The sequence below is a fragment of the Poromitra crassiceps genome (genome assembly GCF_964638095.1).
Source record: "Poromitra crassiceps genome assembly, chromosome: 1".
In the NCBI taxonomy this organism is placed as follows: domain Eukaryota; kingdom Metazoa; phylum Chordata; class Actinopteri; order Beryciformes; family Melamphaidae; genus Poromitra; species Poromitra crassiceps.
This window is the reverse complement of record NC_139623.1, coordinates 131,049,879-131,062,842: the sequence shown is the minus strand read 5'-3', so window position 1 is coordinate 131,062,842 and position 12,964 is coordinate 131,049,879. Positions and strand designations below refer to the sequence as shown.

At 41.2% G+C, this 12,964-nt stretch overlaps 1 protein-coding gene across 1 annotated transcript in view; it reads left to right on the top strand.

Moving 5' to 3' along the window:
- Positions 1-12,964, top strand: part of fat3b (FAT atypical cadherin 3b) — a gene marked incomplete at both ends in the record, with an annotated part of 214,011 nt that overhangs the window by 58,492 nt on the left and 142,555 nt on the right. Inside the window, 2 exons of the mRNA XM_083633105.1 lie at positions 775-985; positions 2,064-2,135. Coding sequence (XP_083489231.1) covers positions 775-985; positions 2,064-2,135 — 283 coding nt within the window. The remainder of the gene's footprint in view (positions 1-774; positions 986-2,063; positions 2,136-12,964) is intronic.

Here is a 12,964-nt window from a genome sequence, read left to right as displayed (position 1 = left end):
TAATATAGTTTGCGTGAGGCATATACCGGTACATGTATGCTGTAATTCTCCCCATGTGTAATTTGGATAGAGCTATCTCTATTGACTGTATATATTATCCCTATCTCATAACGACACCATCACATCATCTACCTGTTAAAAACATCTGTGATTTGATGCAATTCGGGTTATTTTGTTGACTGGGGTGAGTCCATTACATATAAAGTGATGAAATGGACAGTTTCACTAGACAGACAGACAGTGATCTCGCCACATACAAATCAGACATGCACCAAGTATCACTACCGTAGCTCGTTGGCTCATTTTTGGCAGTTTGTAAGTAAAAAATATATAGCATTACTGTAGTTTAAACATTTTTTACATTGTTCTCAGGTGTGACAAGGCCCCAAATGATCACTGTAAGTGGAGTATTGATCATTATAAGCAAATTATTCAAACAGCATGTGTATAGGAATGATTCGGGACCAAGCCTTTTGATCCATATAAGTGATTGATCACTATAACCGTGATCACTACAGTATAAGCGAATTACACTGTATAATCAATTTTGATTACCAGTACATATTTAGTACTTTTCATCAACTTACTGTAGTAGCTATAATTGGGTAATTGAGTGATGCCATTAGGTACAGTATCCTACTAAGTGCACGGTCAAAATCTGGCCCTCTGGTAGCGGAAAACAAATTGTGGCCCTCTTGATGGATTTACAGTACGAGTCCTAGACGGATGAGCTCTATAATGTGATTTCTTGGTGTTTTTCATCCCTTCCTTCAGATCAAAGCGGAAGACAATGGCGACCCCCCCCTATGGTCCACCGTCAAACTCCATGTAGAGTGGGTTTGCAAGCCTGTCCCCTCGCCCCTGCCCCTGCTGTTCACCCAGAAGTACTACAACTTCTCCATTTTGGAGACAGCTGCAGTAGCTCAGCCTGTGGGAGTGGTCGCTGTGCGTCAGTCCAGCACACCTGTCTGGTTCGATATCACTGGTAAGGACATTAGGCATAGGCTATGATACTGAGCTAATACAGTAGGATAAAATGTAGTGGCTTGCAAAAATGCAGACTCACGACTTTTTGCAAAGTTTGTTGTTTTTTCAAAATGCATTTATTCTGGATGTTTAGTCTGAGTTATATGCAATGCAATCTATTCTATTAAACTGAAAGCAACATTGTATGAATGTATGTGAAAATACAAAAACAAAATTGAGTTTCCATAAGTAGGCTATTCTACTTGTTTTCTTAGGCTAAACTGCCACACCTGCACAAATATAACTAATTTCTTATCATTTTGTCCATTCTTCACTCAGACATTAGATTTAGATTCTTTAAGCAATTTTTATCAATGTTTTCCTTTTAAACTTTTTTTTCTCTCCTTGCGAGCAAAGCTGACACCATATCCCTTCACTAGATCTTAATTGAACTAAATGGCATATTAGAATGTGGGCTGGACTCTCCATACATAAGCACATATGGCATATGGTTAATTAATGGATGACAGAGTTCTTGAGGTTTAAAATAAAGTATAAATCATTCATTTTCAAACACTAGTGTTTAAAATAAATAAAATTCTGTTTTAGTGGATTATTTTCTTTATTGTCAAAGTCACTGGAGAAAGTAGGAAAAACTCACCAATATTTCACCCAAAGTGCAATGTATTTTATCTCTGAAACGTCAAAAGCTGGACTTGAGTATCATCCATAAATTAACTATATATCCCATGTGAAGTATTCTGAGACTCCACTTAAATAACTATATATATTCCATGTGAAGTATTCTGCGAGTCCACTTAAATAAATGAATAAATAAATATATTCCATGTGAAGTATTCTGAGAGTCAACTTAGATAAATTAATAAATGAAATATATATCCCATGTTAAGTATTCTGAGAGTCCACTTAAATAAATTAATAGCACAACTGAAATGGGCAACATGTCAAAGGGCCTGCAGAACATGAGAATATGCTCAACTCTCCAAAGATGAATAATCTCTCTCTCTCTCTCTCTGTCTGTCTGTCTGTCTGTCTGTCTGTCTGTCTGTCTGTCTGTCTGTCTGTCTGTCTCGAAGGAGGAAGGCTGGCCAGAGAAATGTTCTACATTCCTCAGAATGCATGTGGAGGGAATTGCTCACTGGACACAGGTTTGGTCAAAAATAATCTAGTGTACTCACACCTCCGGCCAGGGCCGGATTAATAGTACCATGGGCCCCGGGGCTGTTCATTTTCTAATGAGGAAATAATAACTAAGTGGGTAAAGGCAAATAATAGAACAGCTAGAACAGTCTGATAAGAAATTACATCACTTTACTGTAAGGCAGCCTTTAAAACCAGGAATACTAGACACTTATCACCATATCCAACATCTAAGACCATTTCTAGTCTCATATCACCATTATGCATCCAGTCCTACTTCAGCATTCAGTATGCCAGAGGTCCGTCCCCAATTACTTTTCACCAAGGGCCACATTTTGCTGAGGGCCGAGGGCTGGCGCCGGCGCGAAATAATTTTGGGCATTTGAAACCATATTTAGAGGAATAACTATTCCATTTTCCATATTGCATGTTGCGTTCAGGTGCACTGTAATTTTATTTTTTATTTTTTTAGGGGCCCCCGGGGCCCCTAGACAGCGGGCCCCGGGGCTTAGCCCCCGTAAGCCTGTGCATTAAACCGGGCCTGCCTCCGGCTCAAGCGACAGAGTTCTGGAGAAATTCATAAATGGTGGGATAACGAGACCTTACTGAGCCAAAGGCAGCAGTGACTGGTTGGCTCTGAGTTTGAAATGGGATTCTCACGCAAGCTATTAGAAATAACTGTCCAAGGATTAATCAAGGCAATAGTTTTCAATTAGAAGTCAGTCCTGCATGGGCCATAGCACATGCATGTGTGGCAATGCAAACCTCTTATTCCTGCTATCAGTTGACAGAAATCAAGGGTATTATTATAAACTAAAACTATAAGTAAGATGTTTCGCGCACAAGCAGTTGCCTGGCAACAGCAGAGCTGTTCGTTGCTTTGTAACGTTAACTCATAAAAGTCACTTGAAAACGGCAACCTGGACAATTTATGGGTCAGATCAGCCTCGAGATGCCCAGGAAGGATTCTGGATGAATTAGGGGACGTTATTGTGGCATGTTTGGTCGTGTTTTGGCTTGCGTTGGCTGCGGGCAAGTCGATACTCATGTTAGCACAAGCCAGGAAATAGCCTGCTCCCCCTGTATGTACGGTACCGTGTAATGCCTGGAGTTGACCAAACTGAACAATCAAACAATGTTTCATAAGCATAACAGTAACGTTAGGCATATTTACGACTGTTAAATTCATTATCCACACAAGACGGTAACGTTATTAGTGGGGCTGGTAGTAATTTCTATAAATGTAAATTAATATTAGTTAGCCGCGATTAGCATCAAGCTAACGTTACTAGTATGTGCAGTCCCACTGCAGCCAACTGCAGTCAGAGCCTACTGGCTGCGGGAAGTGGATACTCATGTTAGCACAAGCCAGGAAATAGCCTGCTCCCCCTGTATGTACGGTAGGGGAGGTCCGGGAGGAATTAAGCACTTTTTGTTTTTTTTGTCATTGTGTAAAGATTGTTTCAGCTGGAGTTACAATATTTTTATGTAAGTAACCTACACATGTCCTCTGGCATTACCAACCGTAGTTTCGTTCCACGGGTCAATACATCAGACGTCATCAGACAGCAACCAGAAGCTGCGCAATGCTTCATTTGTCCCACAGTGGAGGGACAAATAAAGCACAGGCGGGGGACTAATGTAGCCGTTGTGAAAAAGGCACAAAAACAGCCAGGTAACAATTTTTTTCTGGCATTAACATACAATTCCTTCATCTTTTGGTCATCTAAGAAACTAAGTACCGTAAATTCCGGACTATAAGCCGCGGCTTTTTTCCCGTTTTTTGGCCCCTGCGGCTTATATAACGGTGCGTCTTATCTATGGATTTTTTCAGAAAAAAAAAAAAAAATACAAATAAAATCTCTCTTTTTTAGCACTCTTTCTAACTATAAATCCACTTCTGTTTTAATTTCCTCTCTTGCCCTCTTTTCACCACACCGCGGACACTGTGTGCACTGTAAAAATAAACAACGGTGGTGTTGTGTTATGTTGTTTTGTTGAAATGTTACGGTAATACGGTAAATGGGAGCTTCCTCAAACAGCCATCTCTTTCCCGACAATCCCCTCTGTGCGTGACCACTTACATATGGTAATTACGGTAAGCAAACGGCCACTCGGCCATCAACTCCCTCCCCCGACTACCAGGAGAAAATCACAAACTTCGGCGAATTCACACAAAGGAAGATCAAGGAATATTCCATCGAACCGGAGCAGATCATAAATATGGATGAAGTGCCTTTGACGTTCGACCTGCCACTCACTCGGACTGTTAACAAGAAGCGCCCTGGAGGATTCTTTCACCAAAAAAAAGCTTTGCTCGTTCTCGACAGCATGAGAACGAGCAGTAGAAGCAACACTCTCACTTACCATGGGGAAGGTACGCAGAAATTCACACGACGCAGCTTTCAAGTTGAAAGCAGTCAATCTCACATTAAAAGAGGGAAACAGAGCAGCCGCGCGTAACCTGGGCATCGATGAGTCAATGGTGAGGCGTTGGACGGTGCAGCAGGAGGAACTGTCTCAGCACGGAATATTATAGGAGTGTGAAAACATCCACAATCACCAACGGGTTCCAAAACGCTGGACTGCTGCGGGATGAAGAGGATGACGCCGCCACAGCTGGCGCTGAGGGCCGTCAGAGGCTTCAGAGGCTGTTCGATGCCGACAGTGATGAAGAGGAGTTCGTCGGTTTTGAGTGACAATGAAGGAGAGAGGAGAGTGGTTGACGAAGCCACCCTGAACCTGTTCGTTTCCGACACTGAAGATGAGGACTTTGGTGGTTTCAGTACGCAGGAAGAAGAGGAAGACGAGGATTAGTGACTTGACTTCTCTGGTTACAGGTTTGCTGCACATATAGCCTATTGTTGTGTGATTTTGTCTGGGGATTAGTGACCTGACTTTTGTTTTGTTTTGTTGAAATGTTAATAAATGGGAGCTTCCCCAAACAGCCATCGCTTTCCCGACATTCCTCTCTGTGCACGTACCCTTTCATATGGTAATTAAACATCAAAACACCCGCGGCTTATAGACCGGTGCGGCTTATAGAAGAAAAAAATAGTCAATTTTGGTCCCGCGGCTTATAGACCGGTGCGTCTTATAGTCCGGAATTTACGGTATTATGAAATACATTTTAGTATGTTATATGTTGCAAATTAATATAATTATAACTTCTATCTATATATTTTGCTGATGTGATCAATATTTTACCTCCCTTAAATGGCTTATCCAAAGAAATATTTGAATGTGTGCATTTTTTTGCCCTCTATCCGTGGTCCTCTTCCTTATGCGAGGCATTGTCCTGCAAGCACAGATAAATGCCAGATAAATGCATAGCCTAGTCAAGGCAATTGGAGCAAAGTGCTTTATTTGTCCCCCGTGCGTTTCCCTGGATGAAAGCTAAGCTAACACAAAGGATATGCTAACATTACACACAAAACAATCATTGAGCTGTAGTCTACCGATAGGCAGGGCCGTAACCAGGGTTCCGAAATAGGGGAGGTCCAGCAAGGGGAGGCGGATTCGGCGGCGCCCTTACGAAAAAATTTGTGTTTTTCTCCCCCCTTTTTTAGCCATATTTAGAGTAATATATCATTTTAAATCAACATTAGGATTATACTGTTGTGATGTCATTATTCAGTATATTCTCTTTCATGTCACCACCTGCTCAGCTCTCCTGTCAACATAATTGTAACTAACAAACACAAACTGTTTTAGCCAAATTCATATCAAAATGACACCTACAAACACAGGTACACAACCCAAGCCGTACACAACACACAAAGTCATCATCGATAATAAAAAAAACATACAGAGGGACATTTATTTATTCCTGATAGGAACGATTGAAAAATAAAATAAAATATATTATGTTGTTTTTAACTTTACACCACCTCTTTTTGTTACTTATTGGGTCATGAAACTGAAACCATGCATATAGCCACCTGCATACCTGACTTCGGGAGCTTGGCAATTGGCATCATGCATAATTAGCCAGTAGCATCCCAACGTGTCACACAGGTAACATTACTTAAGAGACAGACTAGACACTTACTTTCTTGGTTGTTGCTAAAAAATCTGTCAGTGTCACTCACTGTCTGTCGTTCACTCGCTCACTGTCTCGCAGCTCGCTCACCTTCAATTATCTCGCCAGGCAGACAGACAGTCATCACTCACCACCATGCTGCTGCTCTCTCGGAATCAAGTTACCGCGGACGCGGCGTCAGATGACTTCCTGCCTGACCTGCCTTTCGTTTCAAAATAAAAGCGATCCCGTGTTTTTCATGCTTTTCCATGCAGATTGTTTTATTTTTTTACAATCTTCGTTCTCAGGACACTCTACAATTTTCTGTTCCCAAAGTCCAAACTGAATTGGGGAAGAAAGCTTTTAGGTTCTCTGCACCCACCGCATGGAACAGTCTGCAGTCTGATCTTAAACTTAATAGCTTAGTAACCTTAAATGGTTTTAAGGCTATGGTAAAATCTCTTGAGAACAGGCTGTCTGTATGCAAATGTTTTATTTGATCATTTTAATGTTTTTCAATTGTATGTGTTTATGTGTTTGTTTGTTGTAACTTTGTGTTGCTGCTGTTTCTTGGCCAGGTCTCTCTTGTAAAAGAGATCTTTGATCTCAATGGGACAAACCTGGTTAAATAAAGGCAAAAAAAAAAAAAAAATCTCTGAAATATTAGGGGAGGTCCGGACCTCCCCGTTCTCATAGCTAGTTACGGCCATGCCGATAGGTCTAACAGATGAATAGCGTTAGCAGCATTAAATAAATAAATTCCAACACGCTAATAGAAAAATACACAGTTTGCAATATTTTACTCCCGTTTGAAAATAAGACGAAAAGGCAACGTTTTTGCGGATATCTCCGCCATCCACTGACTGGCCGAGCTGAACTTTCACAGGAAGTGAGCTACCAGGAAGTGTAACATGGGGAAAAAAAATCCTCTTTCTGAATTTCGTCAAAGATAGTATATGAGGACAAGCTTATTCCGTCCCCCTGCTTAATTCGTCCCGGACCTCCCCTACCGTCCAAACTTAAAAAAAACGGAACAGTCAAACAATGTACCGTAAGCATAACAGACAGTAGGCTACCGTTAGGCATATTTCCGACTGTTAGATTCATTATCAACACAAGACAGTAACGTTATTAGTGGGGCTGGTGGTAATTTCTATAAATATAGCTAAATCTATTAGTTAGCCGCGTATAGCATCAAGCTAACGTTCAGGCAGACTCACCACCGCAGCTAAATGCAGTCAAACAATAATGTTCCATGACCATAAGCATAACGGTAGTAACATTAGGGTTGCATTACTTCACACAAGACGGTAATGTTAGCAGCGTTTCTGACCAGGTGGTCAGATACTTGTACTACGGAGTGACAGTAAAAATCTTGAATCTTGAAAATCCATTAGCAAGCAGCTAACGTTATCTGGTCAAAACCACATTACAGTAGCTACAAGCAGCAAGTTTCCTTCATGAACCGAAAACACAGTCCTGACTCTAGTTTCCCCCCGATGTCGGTCACATTGCTGCTGTCTGGCCAGACGGGCTTCATTAGATAAATATTTATTTATTTAGGACTTTTTCTGGAGTCTGTGTTGTTGTTTCCTTTAGCTAGCAGCTAGCGACGAACGTAACGTTAAAAGCTACTTCAGACATTTCCTGTTAGCGTCTAGGACAAGAGGCAAGCTTGTGAACGCGCGAGAGTCACATCCTCTAGCTGTGGCGGGAGATGCTATCCACTTCGAAACTGCGGTTTTTCCATGTATGTTCTGAACGGCTGGTCTGAGAGAAACGCCCCTGGTCGCCATTTTTAAGTTACGTCAAGGCGCATTCACTCATTGCCAATAATAAACACTTTGTGCACATTTATTTCTCGCCAGAACCGACGGAATGGGCCTTTAATAGTTTATGGTTAGTTAATAGTTAGGGGTAGGGTTAATAAACATTAACTAAGGGTTTGCTAATGCCAATGACTGTATAATGCTTATTAATACTATTGTAAAGTGTTACCAACAATACTGTAGCGTTCCTGGTATTGAAGAGATAGAGGCTTCTTGCTGGTACAGGGATCTTTATTCACAGTTAGTCATATCACAACTCTAGGCGGTTGTCACGCTCATAGCTAGCAGCTTTCCCCATAGGCGGTAACCGGAGACTGCCCACGCATGCTCAGTCTCCCCCGGAAGTGTTCACCAAGCATAGTGTTCCCCCTTAGTAACACTCCCACACATACGTTCCTATCTGTAGTCGAGACACTACCATTGCTCACCACTGTATGTGTAACACTGATTCGCTACAATACTTTAGTAAAGTAAAACCTTACTGAAGTGAAATTAAAATATTGAGCTTTTCCCCCTGTATTTGTTCATGCAAGGTATAATCGAGCTCCTTGATATCAGCCGTGCTGATATACAGTACAGCAGCACAACCTTGAACATACAACAGTTGTATAAACAAAGCTATTCATCAAATAATGGTAATTTGAGGCAACAGATTTTTTCCCCGTCTTTTATTCGTCTCCGCCAACAGTTCCCTCAGGATTCCACTACTAAGTGTTGCCAAGCAACAGATAAACTGTTTCCCCACTACAGGCTTGCTGCTACTTTGAGGTTAGCACAGATGATTGCTTACTGTCTTCGCAAACTTCTGCCTCGGCTGCTAATAGGTGCTAATGAAATTAGAGTTTAGTGTAGCCTAATGAAGATTGATCGATTGATTGATTGATTGATTGATTGATTGATTGATTGATTTTATTTTGGATAAAGAAGAACAAAATCCAAGGGATAACATGAAAAGTATAAACACATTTCCATCATGGTCCCTGATTAGAACACATGTGAAGCAGAGTGATATCACAGACTATTCAAGGCAAGAATCGACCTACTGGTGCTTTTTTGACTACAGTGCTGCCGCCATTTTGGCCTGAAAAAAAGCCTTCTTGTGCCAATGGGACAACACCAGAACGTTCATCAGAACCATGCCAATAAGAGGTAGTCTCTTGCGGATTTGACGTGCGCTGATGTTGCACGTGGATCCAGGGAACTGTGGTGTGCTGTGAAAAAAGAAACAATCCGCACACCAAGAGGAGCTCCCGTTAGGTTTTTTTTATTTGCAACACAGCGTGACGTTTCGGGCCACACTGGCCCTTCCTCAAGACGCTTTCTGAAGTGGCAGAGAGACGCCGTCTTAAATACCCGTATCAATATACATGACATCACCAGGTGTCCAGCAATTAGTAATTAGAAAAGTTAAAATAAAGATGTACACACATAAAAGACAAGTTATTCTAGACACAAATGTATAGATTCTAACAGTATATATATACAGTGTAGACAAATAGGACAAAAATAATTATTATACATGCCACCCAAAAGGGAGTAGTTTGTGGGCTCTGTATTAAGTAGTTAAGTAAAGTTTGAAAGAGGCCCAAAACAAATACAAAAATGAATGTAAATACATCCCTGGAGGCGACTTCATTGACCACAACATACTGCATTTGCAGAAATGGGGACCTAGTCTATTAGTCTATTACTTAAAACAAATAGTAAATAGTAGAAAGTAAAAAAAAAAAATACCAGTTATGTAAGAGATCACCACTAGAGGGGAGAGAGAACAGTAGAGAGAAAGGCATCACAGTAGGGACATCCTAGTACCAGATTGAGTATAGGATTACATCACCCTCTATAGAAAATGTCTCATATCAAATTCCTCATTTAGGCCTTTTGGGGCCATAGTGCCCAATGTATATATCCAGAATAATTCTCTTTTGAGTAGCAAGTTGTTAATGTCACCCCCTCTGCGTGGCAGTTTAAGAGCCTCAATCCCAATGTATTTGAGAGTGGATACAGAATGTTTAGCAGAGGTAAAGTGGACAGCCACCGGGCTAGATGTTACATTATTTCTGATTGTGCTGCGGTGTTCAGAGATACGAGTTTTGAGTGATCTCAGAGACTTGCCTATATATGAAAGTCCACATGGACAATGCAGCATATAAATAACATTGACAGTGGAACATGAGATAACACTTGATTTTATATTTTTTACCATTGTGGGGATGGTAAAAACAATTGGTTTTATAGGTGAAATTACACTGTTGACACCGGCCACAAGGATAATTCCCAGAGGGGATCGAGCTGAGGAAATGAGCAGGTGGAATAGGTGGGAGGTCTGCCCTCACCAACATATTCCGTAGATTGGGGGGCCTTTTATAGACCACCAAAGGCGGTTTGGGAAAACACGCCTTGAGTGCTGGATCACTATCAATGATGTGCCAATGTTTTTTTATGGTTTTCTCAATCTCTCTGGAGACAAGTCGCTTTGGATAAAAGCGTCTGCCAAATGACGTAATGTAAAGACAGGGGAAAATTGTATGGCACAGACCACTCGGTTTTCTTTTGATTTTGGTCTAGTGGACTCCAGGCACTGAGTCTGGGAGATATTGGAAAATCGTGTAGTAGCATTTTTTATCCAGCTCTATTGATAATCCCTTTTTCTGAATCTGGTCTCAAGGTCCTTGATTTGAGTTTGGAAGTCTTCATTAGAACTGCAAATTCTTCTGATCCGGTTACATTGAGAAATGGGTAAACTTTTTTTGAGTGGTGTGGGATGATATGAAGAGCCATGGAGAAGAGAGTATCTATCGGTAGGTTTACGGTATAGGTCAGTTTTAAGGCAATTATTTTCTTTTATAACCCACATATCCAAAAAATTCATCTTAGTTAAATCAAAGGACATAGTGAACTGTAAATGTTTATTTCTAGAATTGATGAACCGGTGGAAATCCTGCAGTGCGGACACAGGTCCTGTCCATATGAAGAACACGTCGTCAAAAGAGAATTATTCTGGATATATACATTGGGCACTATGGCCCCAAAAGGCCTAAATGAGGAATTTGATATGAGACCTTTTCTATAGAGGGTGATGTAATCCTATACTCAATCTGGTATTAGGATGTCCCTACTGTGATGCTCTTTCTCTCTACTGTTCTCTCTCCCCTCTAGTGGTGATCTCTTACACAAGTGGTATTTTTGTATTTTTTTTTTAAACTTTCTACTATTTACTATTTGTTTTAAGTAATAGACTAATAGACTAGGTCCCCATTTCTGCAAATGCAGTATGTTGTGGTCAATGAAGTCGCCTCCAGGGATGTATTTACATTCATTTTTGTATTTGTTTTGGGCCTCTTTCAAACTTTACTTAACTACTTACTATAATACAGAGCCCACAAACTACTCCCTTTTGGGTGGCATGTATAATAATTATTTTTGTCCTATTTGTCTACACTGTATATATATACTGTTAGAATCTATACATTTGTGTCTAGAATAACTTGTCTTTTATGTGTGTACATCTTTATTTTAACTTTTCTAATTACTAATTGCTGGACACCTGGTGATGTCATGTATATTGATACGGGTATTTAAGAACGCGTTTGTTACGCACTTCAAACCATTTTTTGGTCTGTTGGCACAGTGGGCTGGATGAGTTGGAGTCGAGAGCATGAGAGCTGGGCGGACCTGACGCAATCACAGCGATTGCTAGTGGGTGCCGTGCAAATTATCATGCATACCATGCCACCTACTGGTGGATGGTTGGTTTTAAAGAAAAAAGGTCATTTTGGAGTAAAATGAGTTCATCCAGTGGCTGCTCTGGCAGCGATATGGCAATAAGTGAGAGCTCTCGTTCTCACTTGTAAAACCCGGGTTGTAGCACAACCCTAACCAGGGGCGGACTGAGACCATAATTCAGGCTAGGCATTAGATACCATGCAGGCCAGGCCAACACACGCGGACACATGCCGGCGAAGAATTTGGGCCATTTGAAGCAAGATTTGGTGAATATAATGCTAACGTGATGTTACATGTTATGTTACCTATTTGTTCACTAATATAATTCAACATTGCCTAGATAACTGCAAGTATTATTATGAAGACGTGAAAACAAAAACATGCCTCTGTACAAAAGCTTCACAGCAAACTTAATTTAAGGAAGAGTGCAGTGTCTGTCTTGGCTTGTCTGAGGTTAAATGCAAATACAAAAAAATCAAACTGCTTCATCTCCACTTTAAACTGTATTGTGCAGTCCTACTGATAATCCCATAAAGCACATTAATGTGAAAGCAATACGCATATAGCCTACATGTTTCACTTTATGCTCTGAAATTGTGCCTACCTGAAGGTTCCTGATTCTGATAAGTTCAACACCACCTCCAGCTCTGCAGGAGCACCTGCTGCAGTGCTAGTGCTGCTTCTGCCTCCTTCTCCACTTTTGTGAAGAAAACCCCAAAAGCAATCCAACCCATACTTTCAGTTTAGTTTGCTTACTGTTTACATTTGACCAATGGGATTTTTTACTACCACTGATATTGTAGTTTAGGCCAAGACACAACATAGGCTCCTTGCTTTCCACCTCTCTGCACCTCTTTTCTTCTCCATTTTGGCACCATTGAACAGCAAACCCCGCCCACCCACGCTGGGGTCTCAGCAGCTTCTGACTGAAAAGTTAACTCATTCCTCCCTGCCTGGCTGCCTGCAGCCTGCCTGCACATGCAAAAAATAAAAACAAATTGCAGGCCATGCCAGGCCAGGCCACCGGGCATCTGCCCGAAGCGCCCGATTATGCAGTCCGCGCCTGACCCTAACGTTTGTTGTGTATCGGTTATCATGTACCTGTGGTTGCTTTTACATAGGCTGGACTAAGAGACGCCTCAAAGATAGAGTCTCTGAGCATAAGTATGCAATCAGAAAAGCTAATTTGGATTACCCTATGGCTAAGCATTTCTTTCATGTACGGTACATAACAGTAATCCAGATGGCCTCAAGGTGGAAG